At 41.6% G+C, this 18409-nt stretch overlaps 1 protein-coding gene across 1 annotated transcript in view; it reads right to left on the bottom strand.

Annotated features, from left to right (window-relative positions):
• Window positions 1-18409, bottom strand: part of LOC309554526 (cell surface hyaluronidase CEMIP2-like) — a gene marked incomplete at its 5' end in the record, with an annotated part of 142550 nt that overhangs the window by 42193 nt on the left and 81948 nt on the right. Inside the window, one exon of the mRNA XM_082256275.1 lies at window positions 12927-13142. Within this exon, the coding sequence (XP_082112401.1) occupies window positions 12927-13142 (216 nt within the window). The remainder of the gene's footprint in view (window positions 1-12926; window positions 13143-18409) is intronic.

Raw genomic sequence — 18409 nt, 5'->3', positions numbered from 1 at the left:
CACAGTCTATCTGTGCCCATCAGCATAGCCTTATCAGTTCCCATAAGTGGCCATCAGTACAGCCCCATCAGTGGCCACCAGTGTAGCCTATCAGTGCCCATTAGTGCAGCCTATCATACCGGCAGGTAGCAGTGTGACTGCTTTATGGGGGTGCCAGACTGATTTGCCTCCTGAACCATGCCCTCTGGCTCAATTTGATCCATAATACTGGCACTAAACTAAAAGTGTAGCGCAAGTGGGCGGGGACCCTTTTCGCGCAGGAGCCGGGAGGAGGCTGTTTTTTTCATGCAGTGTGCAGCTTTTTTGCTGCCCCCCTGCAAAGTGCCGCCCTAGGCCTGGGCCTTGTCGGCCTAGGCAAAGATACAGCACTGAGCGCATGGTCTGAAGGAGGTCTGGAGTAAGCTTCTGGAGTCTGCTGAATGCTGAGACTAGTTGAGGCGGAGAAGAGGGGGTGCTGGGGCAGCACAGGGAGGTGCAGGGCCCTCATCTCTGCTGAGAGGGTAGAGGGCAGAGACAAGCCTCTCTGTAGCTGCATGGAGAAGCGTAGGATCTGAAAGAGGAGCTTTGTCCTCCTCTCTGCTACCAACCGCTGAGACAAGGTTGGGGCAAAAAACGAGGGGGTTGCCGCAGCTGCAGGAGCGGTGTGAGCCACATGAAATGGCCTGGAGAGCTGGATTCGGCCCACGAGCCTTGTGTTTGACACATGTGCTCTAGGTAGTTGTAAACATTATTGCACCTATGCCCTCATGACTTCTAAACATTTTGTGCTGGATATGTTAAAAAGCCTGCACTAGCATTAATAGTCCGCAACAATAGCTGCAGCTAAAAACACACCTAATGATGTTTGTCCACCATGAAGCTGGGAAGAAAGTGACACCCATGCCTTATGGGATGAAGTGGACACACCAACTACTGCAAGTAGGGATTCATTACGCTAGTCCCAGAAATTTGTAAGAATCAAGTAGGTGATTTAATTCACCAACTCTAACAAAAAAGTAAAATATCAGTTTTGGGCGACATTTAAGGGCATTATTGTTAATTAGCATAAGTAAAACACAGCCACGGCTTTAAAATGGAGATGAAGCCACAAATATTTAGATCTATGGCATGTGAAACCAGGAAACCATGGCATGGCATGAAAAAGTGCTCCCCTAATTGCACATGACTTTGAATTCTAAACTCTGTTCTGCTTTTGCACAAGAAAGAACACACTCTTTGTGCTGCCAAAACACTGTTCTGGACCCGCTCTTCATTGAAACCAGTGATCCCGTGCCAGTGGAAAGACACTGTCATGTGCCAGGGCAGCTTTTCTTCCCATTCACATTAATATGTTACTAGTGGAGTGTGTTTGATATTGTGAACACTGTGCTTTCCTGGCTGGACACTTGTGATGTTCTAAAGTGTCCAAAAGTCAATGCCTTTAAAACTGAAGGGAAACATATGCTGGTAATGTAGAATCTTTAACCTGTCAAATTCATGGTAAGCTGTGCTCTTACTTATAAAGTAGCATTTCAATGTATAGAGTCATTTTTCAGCTCAGAAAAACTAGAGGTAGCAGTGAAATAATGTACAAGTCTGATGTGGGAATACTTAGCCCAGCCTTTCTCAACCTTTTTACTGCAGAGGAACCTAAGAAATAATGTTCAGGTCTTGGTGGACCCTTGCTGGAAATTATTTTGTACAGAAATCATGGTTTTCTGGTCACACCACATTGTTGGTCCCCTTAAGCTGGTGGTTAGTGGAAAGAAAGGCCTGTTACCAGTGCTTTAAGTGGGCCGGTATGCACTGGTAATCAGTACCGCCACTTCCAAATATGGCTCTTAAGCATACCGCCACCTCTCCATGCGCCTTAGCGTACCAGTACGCTCATTTTGGACATCTGCTCCCTCAATTGTCCCCCCCAAGAATATTTATCACTCCAGAGCCAGACCAGTCACCACCAGTGAGTCCCCCTGCTAGGGAGTCCCAGCCCAGGCCAGGGGGGGTGCTCTGTGGGGACCCTGATGTGGGGTGGGGGGGTGACAAAATTTATAGGCTATAATAGAGTACCGGCACCTCTTTTGGGCCACTTAAAGCACTGCCTGTTAGACTGGTGAAATGCTGGTTATTGTAGTGTACCCATACACTGGAGGACAGTGGGTAGAATGCTTCTTGTATTGGTTGTCATTGGAAAAGAAGGCCACCGCTTTTCGGAAAGCTAACATGGTTATTGTTGTCAATGGTTACTTATCAGTGAAAAAAAGGGAGAAGCTTGTTGGTGCCAGAATTATACATGCACCATCAGGTGGAAGTTAAATTAACCAATGCTTAAAGGACCCCTGGCAACTTCTGGAGGAACCCTAGGGTTCCATGGAACCCTGGTGGAGAAAAGCTGACCTAATTATTCAATAACTATACAGCTACTGCATTTCTAAAATGCTGCTGTTTACCCTGCATACTCCATTGCAATGATAAGAAAGATTGATGGCCAGAGTTCATCGAAATGTCTGTTTGTGGGAGGACTCCAGTAAAAACTGAAAATTAAAGTGAGCATATACTGTATAGTAAACTTTTAGGTACAATTGTTGCCCAAGAGCAGACACCACCAAATGGATGCAATGACCTTAAAGCTGAACTCCAAGTATAATCTGTATTGCATACTTGGTCCAGCTTGGCACATTTATTGGCATTTGTTTATCTCACAATTGAGGGGTCCCTGGGGAAGTTGGCAATCATTGTTATAGTCAGCGCTACTACAGTGATATCCATGATCTTCTGGGTCCAGTATGGAGTGGCTTCCCCTCGCACGGCGCTGCCACTGTTACTTGAATGTCTTGATTTGTTTTTGATAAATACAAGGCATTCTATAATTGAACAAGGTCAACATTGTGACATCACCACCCATCCTCTCCACCTCATCCAAACAGAGAACAGTGAGTTACCTGAAAAACACAAGGTGTTCTATGAATGGTATCAGTGCCAGGTGAGCGATCCCCTGTGTCCAGTGTGCCGAGGGGAAACTGCTCATACAGAACCTGAGCAGGACCCAGAAAATTTCAGTTAACACTGTAGTAGTGCCAACTACTAGAGTGATTGTCAGCTTCTCCAGTGGCCCATTGGGTATGAGATATGAATACTTACATTGTGGCAAGCTGGATCAATGTAATATGCCATAAAGATCATAACTGGAGTCCAAATTTAATGAGCTAGAAACAAGTCTTCTGCACCTCTAAGATTTAGTTTCACTTCATCTTTCACAGCAGAGGGGAAATTCACAATTTGGAACACCAAAATAAGATTTTTACATAAGGACTTACTTATTATAGTTAAAGCCACCCTGGATCCGAACTCATCAGAATGGAGCTGGTGATTCTGAACACCTAGGAAGAGCAGGTCTGCTGCTGTCAAGCACACAGTTCCTATAAATACATTCCTGCCAAGTACTAACACTGATACCAAGTACCCCCACCATCACCAACCAGACCTCAAGTGTACCCTGAAAGTATAAATCTGATTGGTGGCTAGTTCTTGGCAGGAACAAATTAGTAGATCAGGTTCTTAGAAAAGCACCCCTTTCCAAGGAAAGCAACCTGCCTTGCAAGATTTCGCGAGGTACAAATAAATTATTTTCTGGTAAATTGTCAATTTTAGCAAATAAATCATGTGATATGAGCTACTGTCATGCAGTTCATTAATATACTCTTGAAAACTCTCTTAAAGCATGAAACACATTGAAAATAACATTTAAACTCTAACAAGAGCAATACTATTTTTAAGTTCAAGTGTCTGTATTTTGCTTGGATGACCGCTGTGTTTTCAGGAAGCCAATTTATCTAGAGAAATTGCCATGAATCACTTCATTTGCATGCGTGTGTGAAATCTAAAAGCTTTTGCTTTAGACATAGTCTAGTATCCTAGTCAAATCTGAGTATGGAGTAAAGTCAAATTATGGGAAATTACTATTAATGAGACTATCCACTTCTGTTCATGGTGGGATAGAAATACTTATTAACGTTGTGCTGCTTAAGGAGGGAGAGAAAGAAAATAGATATAGAAAAATTATGAGTTAGAGATGGTTTAAAGCTGAAGGTTAGATTTGCCAATTTTTACGTAGTTACATTGGTCTACCTTGGAGCAATGTAAGTATGTAAGTATGTATGTGCCAAACCTGTGGTATCTCAGAGGAAGGAGGAAATCATTAAAGTAGGCACTGCTACTATGGTGGTCTCCACTAGATTCCAGGTCTGGTGCCAAGCGGCTGCCCTGCTTCATTGTGAAGACAGGACTTTGCACACTAGGCATGGGTGCCATTCAACCAACACTTTGCACTTTCTCAATGGATTCAAAGCGTTTTCTGACTGGTTGAGGTGGAGATGTGGGGAGGTGATGTTCACTTCAACCACTTAATTATGAAGAGCATCTGCAATCGCATGATTTATTCTCCCTGGAGAAGAGACGCCTGAGAGGGGACATGATAGCAATTTATAAATATCTCAATGGTGATCTTGGCATAGAAAAACAGCTATTCAGTCGAAGGGATTGCATGAGGACTCGAGGGCATAGAATGCGATTAGAGGAGAAGCGTTTTAACCTCAGGCAATGTGGGGGGTTCTTTACTGTTAGGGCTACAAGATTGTGGAATTCTCTACCACAAGAGGTGGCTTCTGCGGGCAGTATGGTGGCTTTCAAAAGACTCTTAGACGTACATCTCAAGGATCAGAACATTCAGGGGTATGAGAGATGATTACTGCCACACACACCTACACAGGTTGAACTGGATGGACTATTGTCTTTATTCAACCTCAATTACTATGCAACTATGGGGGGAGATTTATTAAAACCGGAGCACTCAGACTTTGGTGAACTTGTGCATGGTAGCCAATCAGCTTCTAACTTCAGCTTGTTCAAATTAAGCTTTGGCAATAAAACCTGGAAGCTGATTGGTTTCTCTGCAGAGCTGCACCAGATTTTGCACTCTCCAGTTTTAGTAAATCTCCCCCTATGTAACTATGTAACCAATTAGGGAATGCTTTAATTCAGAAAATGCAAAGTGTTCTCCAAATGGCACCCAAGCTAAGTGAGCAACCTAGCTGCACCAGCATGTGTTATTTGCCATAAAATTTATTTTAGCCATATGACTGCTATTTTTAACTTTTATTAGTCTGTCCTTGCTCAAATGAATAAGGCAAATAACAATCATTATAACATAACAAATTAAGCAGAAGAGGAAAGAGTAGACTGCAAATGTTCTCTTATCTTTCCAAGCAAGGAAGACAATGAATCTCTCTGGTTCGAAGTATGAAGTACTTTTCAAAGGAACAGTCTATAGTTCCTCTCAACCATTCAGTTGGCATCTCACTTTCCCCTTTAAAGGACTGGTTAAAGCAAATAAAAGGATAAGAGAAAACATAGGGGTTGATTTTCTAAGGCTACGTTCACATCTAGGCATTTTGGGGCGTTTTTGGGGAGTTTTTCTGCTCTAGGATCAGCTCTCAAAATGCCCAACAAGACAAATCCTATTCATTTCAATGGCCCCTGTTCACATCTAAGCGTTTTGACGCTGTGAGCAAAACGCCCAACGCTCAAAAAAGTACATGAGCTTCTTTTTGGGCAGATTACAGGAGTTTTCCATTGGTCTCTATTCAATCTAAAAACGCCTGCACAAAAAACGCCTGTAAAAACGCCTTTAAATCGCAGTAAAAATCGCTGTAAAATCGCGGTAAAAACGCGCGAAAACGCTACGCTCAGGTGTGAATGTAGCCTAAAGGCAAATAGACAGTTCACTTTGCAAAGGAAGTTGCACTTTGCAAGAAAATTATCCCCAGAGCATAGAGAATGTGGTGGAGTTTCACATTGCAATGTATACCCAATCACATACAAGGAAAACAAAAATAAAAAATGCATTTTTGCTTGCTCAAGATTGGATAGTGGAAGTTAGAAGGACTTCCCCTCATTCACTAAGCTCTGGGGATAATTCCCCTGCAAAATAAACAGTCAATTTCCCTTTAGTAAATAAACCCAATAGACTTGTTTCATACATTTCATATATTGGACTTATTACAATTAAATTACAAAGTATTGCACAACTAATCAAAGGACTCTCATATACAGCCTAACTCAATCCATAAATGGGCTTTCCCAATGTACACCACGCTATTAAAGGCTTTTTTTTAAACTTTAGTTGTGCTGCTTTTGAAGGTCATTCTAAAAAGGAAAGATCAAGTTCTCCTAATCTAATATATAAACTTACTGACATGTTTTTGTTCTGATTAAAGTTCTCCTTTAAAGTCATTTTCAGTGGGTTACACAGCAAGAACTGGGCTAAAAGAAAATATTGTGTTCTTGGAACCGGTTTGGTCCAAAATGGTCTGGAATTCACATGAAGCTGGTGAGCCAGGCTTGAATTATTAGTGTGGGAATGTGCACAAAACTTTAATAATCAAGCCTGCATGATGGGATATTTCAAGGGGCAGAAATAGCAATGATGTACAAATAAAGTAAGAGATGTTGAAGGGAATATTCCCTTGGCTTTCAAAATTGGTTAACTGATCTCAGGAAGTTCTACAGATATTCCCCTACCATGCTAAAAAAACATCCACCAATAGCCCAATTCATTCCCGATCTCTTGTATCCAATTGGAACACTGGATAGCATAAGAAATTAGGAAATTAAGGGCAGAATTAGAAAAAGGTATTGGGGTTGATATAATAAAGGCAAATAGACTGTTCACTTTGTAAGGAAAGTTGCACTTTGCAAGAGAAATTCTCCAAAGCTTAGCGAATCAGGTGAAGCTCTGTTCACTGCCATCATCCAATCATGTTCAAGCAAAAATGCAATTTTTTTAAATTTTCCTCACACAATTGAGTATTCTTTGAAAAGTGGAACTTCACTGCATTAAGCTCTAGGGAAAATTCCCTCGCATAGTGAAACTATACTTGAAAAACAAAAAGTTTATTTTGTCTTTAGTAAATAAGCCCCACTGTGTAACTTCCTTATACAAACAAGAGCTTAGTGAAAGTTTTTTTCTGGGTTATTAACAAGAAAATACAGAATTGAGTTATGCTCTTCTCTAAAATGATGGATTCACATGGGTAGATTTTTTTATAATTTGTTTAGAAAGATAGAAGAATGAATTATTAGAGAATCAGTAGCTGAAACCACAAATTCCCGTCCCGACTTGAATTATAAGTCTAGGAGGCTGTTTCTGAAATTATTCCAGTATTCTGGGTGATCTCTGTAATGAATGCTCCAGATTTTTATTGTTTTGAATACTCATGAACACCGTTGGTTTCCAATTATATAGTTATCATCATGGCTAATCTGTTTCTTTTATGTGCAAACCTGTGCTGTGTCAACCTTTTAAATGCTAAGCAATGTGTTTACTTTATTTCTGGTACTACCAGCAGTACATACTCACCTTTGATGCCCAATTCAGCCACAGGGAGTGAAGAAAAATACTAGAAAATACTTTACAACAGTTCTGGTGATTGGGGATCACATGGGGACAGGAGAAGGTCCCTAGTATTGTGTAAGCTCCAAGGTGCAACTTGGAGCCTATTCAAGGCCTCCTCCATTTGATTCCAGCAGGCAAACTAAAAGGTGGTACAATGACAGTTTATATTTATGAATAGCTTGCAAGGGGTGGCGTTAATCCCATCCCGCCTGCCCCGGTGTCCCTTTAAAAGGTTTTGAACACCTTGGTGGGAGGAAGGATCAATCATGTGACCATTGTGATTGAATAATGCCACAATGATCACGTGATCAGGAGTCGATAGCATTGGCTACCAATTGTTAGTGTGGACCGAGAGCTGTCTTTGACAGCCTCGGTCTCTGTGCTGGACGGGCACAGTGATCAGGCTCTCACCACAGAAACATTGTTTGCCCAGGGTTGTACAAGTGTGGTTCATGAGCGTTAAAGCCCACCCTTATGCCACTGCACATATGAGTTACAGAATACATAATACTTTAATAATCCTAAAGGGAAAGGGAGTTATGGAGATAGCAACAGGTTAAAGAGAATGTATTGCTTACCCTGCATTGGAAAAGTACAGGTTTACTCTAAATTCTTTCCCTCTAGCACTGGAGGACTTGGCTCTCACTAGGTTCACTATCTCTATGAAGCTTATACGTTTTTTTTTTTTTTTTAATGCATTTTCTTCTACTCTAGTTTCCTCCCACAACCCAGAATATATTGACACATCAGTATATTTCCATACAGATCGACCATAATTATATGGCCATATAACTGTGGCAGTCATTAGGTTTGTAGGCAGGTGCACTTTATCCTTCCCGCTTTAGACTGCACTGTTCAGCTGGCCAATGTCCACAGGGGAATTGAGCTTTTGTTCCTCGATAGGCTTTGAAGCCTCGGTAGGTGTCATCAGGGGAGCAGTGGTCTGATTGGATGCTGCTGCCCTGACCTTTGAAACCATCTTTAATGAGGGCAAAGTTAATATATTCCACTGTCCCACTGCCATTGGTGCACATTTGCTTAAGGGTTAGTGAAGGGACAGGATCACTGCTGTCTAAGGTATTGCACTTAGTGCAAAGGACATGTTCCACTTAAGGAGGGACAGTGCAGGGACACTACGCCTGGCTCCGCCATTTGGGAACCCTAGAGAGATGGGACGAGGATTGGCCTACCTGGTTACTAAAGACGTATGCACCGCTGTACACCTTGTTAGCCACCCCCTTCATCAGATGCTGTTCTAGTAGCATAGACCAGTGTTTCTCAACCTTTCTTTTAGTCAAGGCACCCTTTAAAATGATGCACAATCTCAAGGCACCTCATTCTAAAATGTTAAAAATGAAACTACTACTTTTACATAATACGGAAACATCCCCACATGTGGGCCATCCAGCATTAGAGTGGATTTATTCTTCCAAAAGAAAATCACCTTTGCACACTGGCACTGGCCAGTATTCCAATGTTTCTCTCCGTTTCTTACCATCACACACCTAATGTGACCCTAGCTAATTGGTGTTGATGAAGAAGGACAGGGTAGGGGCAAACAAGGATGCTGTGCAGGCCCCCAATGTTCTCCTTATCAACCGATGAGGTCATTGATTGTTAGGACAGCGGTGGCAGGAAGGTCTTAATGATGCACAATGAAAACCTATGGCTTTGTGTAACTTAAAGGCAGGGATCCACCTGCTGGCTTGTATAAAATGTTTGGGCAATTTTTTGGGATTTTGCCAAGGCACCCCTAAAGGAACCTGAAGGCACCCCAGGGTGCCTGGGCACCCTGTTTGAAAAAGTCTGGCGTAGAAAATGCCCTCTCGAGTACAAAGACAGTGTTAAGGTTCCAGCAGCATTGTTAAAAATTGTTATACCCGGATTGCCTGTAATATTGAGGCTTCGTTGCCATAGTGTTTGGAAATGTAAGTGAGCTCCTTACCACTGTCTCCCACATTTTAATTGTTACTTCTGCTTAACAAAAAACAATAGTGCCATCTTGGTCTCTGTGTACCTTCATTCTATCTCAGGTACCAATCAACTGGCCATGTCTACAGGCTGAATATCCTAGCACTAAATAAACAAGTGAAATAAATATATTATATGTATTTTGATCAATGATGATGTTGGGGACTGTGGGTTCACTGTGCTTTGAACCTAGCATACTGATTGCTTTATGTGGAATCTTCCAAACAGCGATAGAATAAGCTCAACTTAAACACAAAAGAAAAATAAGACATCATGTTGACTAGGCTCATTGTCAGCAAGGAACCCATTTCCAGTAATTGCCTTAACTAACATGCTTAAGGAGTCCAAATTCTATCAATGTAAGCACTCTGATTTATTGATTTCCAGTGACCAATTCTCTAGAGATATCAAAGACAAAGGGTGGACAATGTAGATTAAAAGGGTAATTTCAAGAACAAAATGCTGCTTCCTCATTTTCTCCTAAATGTACATTGTACCCTTGCATTATGGATTAAGTATTCTACATGGCGATCTGTGGTGACACAGAGGAAGCAGAACTTTGTTACTTAACGGATAGGTTCACCTTTCAAGAACATATAATAAGTGCACGTATTTTTGCAGGAGCCTGGGAAGCATTGCACCTGTGATCCGTGGATCAGGGGTGCAATGCAGACAAGCCCTGCAGCTTTCAGCCCGTTCTTCCATACCGGCTGTCAGTTTGAAAGCTGCTAAACTTGTAAATGAACTACAAGAGCGCTTATGAGTGCCCTTGCAGTTCTTTCATTCAAAGGAAACTGTGAATGAATGATGCACACATGTGGGCAGAGTCTGTGGCAGTGGATGCAGGAAGAAGCTCCCCTGCCCGCTGTCACACTGAGGCTGGGATGGGGGGGAACTGGTGGCAGGAGCTGGAACATGTAACATGTTCCAAAAGGTGAACTTAGCCTTTAAGGCTTTATGTATGAATAATAATAGGATTATTATTGCATGAAGGTAATATTTCCTATGCCCCTACTCTTTCTCTTGCCCTTACCAATCAGTTACACTGCTTGATTTATTTTGAACTGGAGTGTAAAAATGGCATTTGGAATCTGACTGATAGCTATAGGCAACAAGAAATGTTATGTTTAGAGCACTTTTCCTAAACCAGGGTTTTAGTGGATAGACTACTGGATTGATTACTTCTTCCAAAATGAGGATGATAACAGCATCTCTCATAATTTCATAACTGAAAGTCAAAGAGGGAAATTACCACCAATTTCACACAAAAGAGGTTGTTATACCCCCATCATTGATCCTTTCAAGATACCAACATCGTCAATCTAAGAATTTAGAAAGTTATAGTAGTAGATGGGACTTTTTAGGTACCGATATATGCTAATGTCAAACCAAAACCTACGATTCAAAACCTTTATTTATAATGCATAAAATTACAATTATCCTGTATAATTAATTTTAAGTTTTGGTATTCATTACCATATATCAGTAGCTAAAAAGCCTCCTTTACTACTATGGCTTTTTAATTAGTACCAGTGGGCAAGGTAAGAACCGGATTCCAGGTATAATAATCTCAGCATGAAGCCAGTGTTCAACCAAACCTGTGGCATGTCCTTCGTCTCTGACCATCATATCCCTTAGTCTGCATTCTCTGACAGTCCCCTTTAGCATTACTTATACTGAACATTATGTGCAGACCTTTGATGATATCAGGGGCCTCTTAAGTGGACAACTACTGAGAGATGGTTCTGAATTATTCTCCTGACCTCCTATTTCCTCGTGTACTCTATAATTCCTCAGGTATGTACAGGAGCAGGGACAGATGTAAAGGCAGAGCTTATGGTGATGAGGCCAGGGCAAGCAACTGAAGTTTTGCCTTGATCAGCACTAAATAACATAAATCTATTTTTATTTTTTAGGACAGTAACTTCCACAAATGTATGCATTTATCTCAGACTCATATTAGTCACTATTAGTTCGCTATTTTTGATGACCATAATTACAACTACCGAACTGAACCTCATCACTGAACAACAAGGACAATAAAACCCTATTTCATCCTCTTAAATCCAAGGCACTTTACTTTCCTAACAAACACGATAACTGAATAAAATCACAACAAATTTCTACTACTGTATATGAGAAGGAAGGAACCAAAGAGGGGTGTTGAAGTCAGGTGTTACACATGAATTACTGCGTAAAATGAAATGGGTAAACAGCAATAAAATGCAATTTAAGTAGGTATAAACCCACTTAATGAAGTCTTGTATAAGCTTTAACATATTAACGAGTTTCAAAAATAGTTTTTAATCATTTAAAAAAACTGCGACTTTTAACACAAGCCTTATTTGGTGTTTCTGCAATGAAGGAACTTCTACTAGATACGGTATGAAAACCCAGGTATGCTCCTGCATTGTTTTTTGGCCTCAATCACCCCTGGTACAGACTCCCAGTGGCCGTGCCATCACTCACAATGGTGAATTCATAAAGAGTATTTGGGACAATTTTCAGAATTCCTCTGTGTTTCCACACAACAAATGTTGTTCCAGGCAAGAGATTCCTGAAACAGGTAAATTAATTTGTGGCAAGCACCCCATGTGGAGGTGCAATGAGACTGGAGTGTCCATATGGTATAGCTGAGCTCTCTCCTGCTACTGTACCCTTCACAAACACAGCTCAGCAGCCAATGAGTGTTAAAGCTGGGTGGTCGAAGCCTGATGGGGGATTAAGAGACATTCGTTCCCCATCAGGGCTGCTGCTTGGATTAACAGTAGGCAGTGGATAAAGCCATAGCAAAAAGACAACCTGCTATTGGTTATAGAATTATCATGCTGCCTGCTGTCAATCACAAGAACTGATGAGAAACTAGTATTGCAGCTTCCCCATCAGGCTCCACCCACTATCAGTGTCACAGGTGGCTAAGAATATATTGGGTATGAAGTCCACACTGTCCTTGACAAACAGGGACAGGTGGGTAAGAGAGAGGGTAGCAGCAGGTAATATGCCTCCCTGCTACACCATATACAAAGACAGGCACTCTGCCTAACTTGACGTACAGAGACAGACACTCTGCCTAACTTGGCATACAGAGACAGGCATTCTGCCTGTCTCTGTACACCATGTTAGAGTTGGTTTTAATTGCCTCCAATTTTGGTATATATGATCTGGAGGCAATTATTTATGAATTTGGAGCAGTAATTTTACTTTTACAAAAGGGTACTATTAAGAAATACCTGAATCTTCTGCATGTTTTGGTAAAGCTACTGAAACTGGTGGCAGGGCTTTTTGAATCTAACGTAGGACCTTTTAAAGGGCCGTTCTGCTTTACTGAATTCCCCTGTGTTTATGATACACAGTTCTTTAGCAAAATAAATGTTATCCAGATAGGGTTTACATTTACTTTGAGGTATCTCTAAAAAAATGCTCATTTTATGTCCATATATGTTCATATAAATTGTAGGACAATTGGCAATAAAAAGTACATTGATGTACTAATTACAATAGCACTCTATTGTTTTGCACCTACCTGTGCATATTGGCTTTTACATATCACTCCATTCCAACGTGGCACAGTAAGGCACCCTGGATGACGTAGGATGTAATTGTCTGCTCGACCAACAAATGTATCAGAGTAACCAGTGAGTGATCCATCCAGGTCATGAAAGATTGAGACCTTGTCACCATCATAGTCATTGGATCCAAACCACTGCCCGGAGTGACCAAAAAATACTTTGAGTTCAACCTAGAGACAGAATGAAAGATTATACTATAGTTGCGCAATGTGCACCAATATATCATATTCATAGGCAAATTATTTAAACGCCTCCCTAATTAAATGCAGACTCCTTTGGCTTTAATAAGTAATAAACTATCTTCTTGTTAAGCTGTGGTTAATATGTGGATTGGGAAAATTATTTATCATCAGAGAAGATCATAGCACAATTAAACCAATCCATCTGCAGCCAATAAATAGGGCATAGCTCAAATTAGCATTCGTTTCACAGATGTGGTATGATCTTCACTCTGGAAGCCAGAGCGTCACAAATAAAATACTTGGCCCGATAGACACTGTGGTTAATTAAGAAAGTTCTAGATTCGGTGCACCAGCTCCCTGTATCTGTATTAGTAAATTTAGCTTATGTCCTGAATAATTATAAAAACCGCGTAACAGAGGCTTCCATTTATAGTTGTCATTGTACATCGCATAGACATCTGTAAACAATGAAGCCGCCAGCAAAATGTCACAAAATGTGATAATAATGTCATTACGTTCTCTGCTGAACTGTCTGGTACAGAAAACCAGCTCATTCCTGTATTATCAAGATGATTGTGCAAACTTCCCTGGAGCAAATATCATTTTAAACATGTACAAGATTGGCCAGGGTGATAACAAACTGGTGAGACGCTGCAAGAATTTCAGGATTTTCAAAAAAACTCCACATCACGAGATAACAACATTTAGAACTTGTGATGCTTACACTGCTTTGCCTTGAATGCATGCATGCAGAATTGCCCAGTCTACAAAGATCCCTACAATTAATGATTCCATTTCCATACATCAGCTTGCAAATAATCAGATGAATCCAAAATTACTAAATTGCTGATTTTCTTGATTCGTTCTCTAACGATAGTTCCACGCTCAGTTATGAGTTTCCAAATGCAATAATACAAAAACAATAAGCTAATACAGAGGTTTGCTTTCGCATTCAAACTCAATAGGGCCTTAATCAGCTATAACAGTTAAGGTCCACCAACATGATTCCACTCTATAGGGCCTTAATCAGCTATGACAGCTAAGGTCCACCAACATGTTTCCACTCTATAGGGCCTTAATCAGCTATGACAGCTAATACAGAGGTCCGCTAATCTGTTTCCACTCTATAGGGCCTAAATCAGATATGACAGCTAATACATAGGCCTGCTAATGCGTTTCCACTCCATAGGGCCCACTCTATAGGGCCCACTCTATAGGGCCCTAATCAGTTATGAAAGCTAATACAGAGGTGCTCTAATCTGGTTCCACCCTATAGGGTCTCAATTAGATATGACAGCTAATACATGGGTCTGCTAATGTGTTTCCACTCTATAGGGCCTTATTTAGCTATGAAAGGAAATACATAGGTCCGCTAATGTGTTTCTACTCAATAGGGCCCTAATCAGATATGACAGCCAATACTGAAGGTCCGTTAGTGTGTTTCCGCTCTAAAGGGCCTTAATCAACTATGACAGGAAATACAGAAGGTCTGCTAATGCACTTCTGCTCTATAGGGCCTTAATCAGCTATAATAGAGGTCCTCTAATCTGTTTCCATGCTATAAGGCCTCAACCAGATATGACCGCTAAAAAAGAGGTCTGCTAATGCGTTTCCGCTCTGTATGGTTTAATCAGCTATGATGGCTAATACAGAAGTCCTCTAATGCTTTTCCACTGTATAGGAACTTTATCAGCTATGACAGCTAATACATAGGTCATCTAATGCATTTCCACTCTATATGGGCTCAACCAGCTATGACAGCTAATACAGAGGTCATATAACGCGTTTTCACTCTATAGGGCCTTAACCAGCTTTGACAGCTAATACAGAGATAAGCTAATGTGTTTCCACTCTATAGGGCCTCAATCAGCTGTGACAGCAAAAACAGAGGTCCTCTAATGCGTTTCCACTCCATAGGGCCCACTCTATAGGGCCCACTCTATAGGGCCCTAATCAGCTATGAAAGCTAATACAGAGGTGCTCTAATCTGGTTCCACCCTATAGGGTCTCAATTAGATATGACAGCTAATACATGGGTCTGCTAATGTGTTTCCACTCTATAGGGCCTTATTTAGCTATGAAAGGAAATACATAGGTCCGCTAATGTGTTTCTACTCAATAGGGCCCTAATCAGATATGACAGCCAATACTGAAGGTCCGTTAGTGTGTTTCCGCTCTAAAGGGCCTTAATCAACTATGACAGGAAATACAGAAGGTCTGCTAATGCGCTTCTGCTCTATAGGGCCTTAATCAGCTATAATAGAGGTCCTCTAATCTGTTTCCATGCTATAAGGCCTCAACCAGATATGACCGCTAAAAAAGAGGTCTGCTAATGCGTTTCCGCTCTGTATGGTTTAATCAGCTATGATGGCTAATACAGAAGTCCTCTAATGCTTTTCCACTGTATAGGAACTTTATCAGCTATGACAGCTAATACATAGGTCATCTAATGCATTTCCACTCTATAGGGGCTCAACCAGCTATGACAGCTAATACAGAGGTCATATAACGCGTTTTCACTCTATAGGGCCTTAACCAGCTTTGACAGCTAATACAGAGATAAGCTAATGTGTTTCCACTCTATAGGGCCTCAATCAGCTGTGACAGCAAAAACAGAGGTCCTCTAATGCGTTTCCACTCTATAGGGACTAAATCAGATATGACAGCTAATACAGAAGTCTGCTAACATGTTTCCACTCAGTAGGTCATAATTAGCTACAATTAAGCCCCTACAGGGCAGAAATGTGTTAGCTGACCTCTGTAATAATTGATTGCGTTTGCATTGATAAATGATGACACTTATAAATGAGTGTGGGACTCTTATTACAGACACCTTTGAGTGGCAAACATAGTAACAACAACGCATAAGGCTGAACAGGTATGCAATTATTCATACACAATCATCACAGTGGTTGATGAAAAACAAACATAATCCAGGAAAATAATTTTTTAGCACCAGAAGAGGCAGCATCACCTTTGTCTGATATTGCTAGGATAAAGGAAGCCAATTAGGACTAACCTATCTAGCACTGTAAAGAAGATATCAGTATACATACCTTTTTTGAAGCCAACCTGACCCGCTCCCACGCTGAGCTGTCAGCCGCGGCTTCGCTGTGTAGGAGGGTGGAGAGGACACATCCGACAACGGAAGCCCCATAGTAAGTCTATGGGTGACGTCACTTCCCATTTATTTCACAGCCGTTGTCGGCCGTGTCCTCTGCAGAGCTTCCGCTGCTGGAGATCGGGTCAGATCGGCTTCAAAAAAGGTAAGTATATACCCATTTCTTCTTTACAGGGCTAGATAGGTTAGTCTTAGATCGAGGAGGTCTAAAGATGCAGGGATTTTAGTTTTAGGGATTTGGTTTTATTAAATCTGTTGGACAATTGCAAAAAAATAGCTGTTCAACCAGCCAGAAATCTTGTAGGTGATAACTTACTGTACTCTCTGCCTCTGGACTGTTATCAATTAGTATTATTCCCTGCTATCTTTGTGGCTTACAAAACACCTCTCCATGTTATGGAGAAGAGAGGGAGGTTTTATGTAGTCCTAACACACACTCTGGCCTAGGGCAGTGGTCTCCAGACTTCGGTCCCCTAATTACCTTTATTTGGCCCTTGGGGCACTATTGCTAACATTGATACCAGGCACTATTCCTCCCATTGATGCCAACATCGGGGCATAATTACTTCCACTAATATAAATGATCAGGCACTATTCATCCCACTATTACCATTCATGAGATGCTATTCTTCCTCCTACTGATCACACCCACTGTGCTCAGGATTCTTCCTCCTACTGATCACACCCACTGTGCTCAGGATTCCTCCTCCTACTGAACACACCCACTGTGATCAGGATTCTTCCTCCTACTGATCACACCCACTGTGCTCAGGATTCTTCCTCCTACTGATCACACCCACTGTGCTCAGGATTCTTCCTCCTACTGATCACACCCACTGTGCTCAGGATTCTTCCTCCTACTGATCACACCCACTGTGCTCAGGATTCTTCCTCCTACTGATCACACCCACTGTGCTCAGGATTCCTCCTCCTACTGATCACACCCACTGTGATCAGGATTCTTCCTCCTACTGATCACACCCACTGTGCTCAGGATTCTTCCTCCTACTGATCACACCCACTGTGCTCAGGATTCTTCCTTCTACTGATCACACCCACAGTGATCAGGATTCTTCCTCCTACTGATCACACCCACTGTGATCAGGATTCTTCCTCCTACTGATCACACCCACTGTGCTCAGGATTCTTCCTCCTACTGATCACACCCACTGTGCTCAGGATTCTTCCTCCTACTGATCACACCCACTGTGCTCAGGATTCTTCCTCCTACTGATCACACCCACTGTGCTCAGGATTCTTCCTCCTACTGATCACACCCACTGTGATCAGGATTCTTCCTCCTACTGATCTCTCCCACTGACTCCTAAATCTGAGACATTGCCTATTCCCATTGATACGGGGGCATGTTCCGCTCCCACTGAACACAGACTAACCCCCCTAAAGTCTGAAGTACAATAAACTGTCTCTTTCTTTATAAGGTTTGGAGACCCCTGGCCTATAGTGACAACACTGATCAGTATGGTGGTGACCCTAGGACAGCAAGTGAGTTAATGCCCAGATTGCCATATTTAAAAAGGAAGAAAACTCTTCCTGTTTTTTTTTTCGTTTTTTTCCCCTCTGAAAAGTAAATGCATAATGTGCTAGTATGCATCACATACTAGCACATTATGTCAAACTTACCTGCAAACGAAGCCCACGTTGTCCACGCTGGCGGCCGCATCCATCTTCGCCCGTCTTCCTTCTGGGTCTTCGGCCTCTGGCTGTATTACTGGCCGAAGCTACCGGTCACAGCACAAGGCTCTGAAGAAACTGCATCGGCGGCCGTTTCTTCAGAGTGCATGTGCCAATGACGTCATTGGCTGCATGCAATGTAAATATCTCCTAAACGGTGCAAGTTTAGGAGATATTTACAGTACTTATAGGTAAGCCTTATTAAAGGCTTACCTATAGGTAAAAGTTCTCAAGGTGGGTTTACAACCACTTTAAAAAATGAAACAAAATGTGAAAAAAGGAAATTATTCAGCCACCACATCTAAGGATTAGTAAGCTACAATACCATTATCTGTTGTTCTTAAAAGGAGAAAATTGGCCCCGGGACTTTATATGAGGTGAGCATATTAGGCTGGTGAAAAAAAGAAGAATTATAGATATGTAGAAAGTATTTACAACCTTT

The sequence above is a fragment of the Pelophylax lessonae genome, assembly GCF_965119305.1.
Source record: "Pelophylax lessonae genome assembly, chromosome: 4".
Classification (NCBI taxonomy): Eukaryota; Metazoa; Chordata; class Amphibia; order Anura; family Ranidae; genus Pelophylax; species Pelophylax lessonae.
Note: the sequence above shows the minus strand (reverse complement) of the source record. Positions and strands in the feature narration are given on the sequence as shown.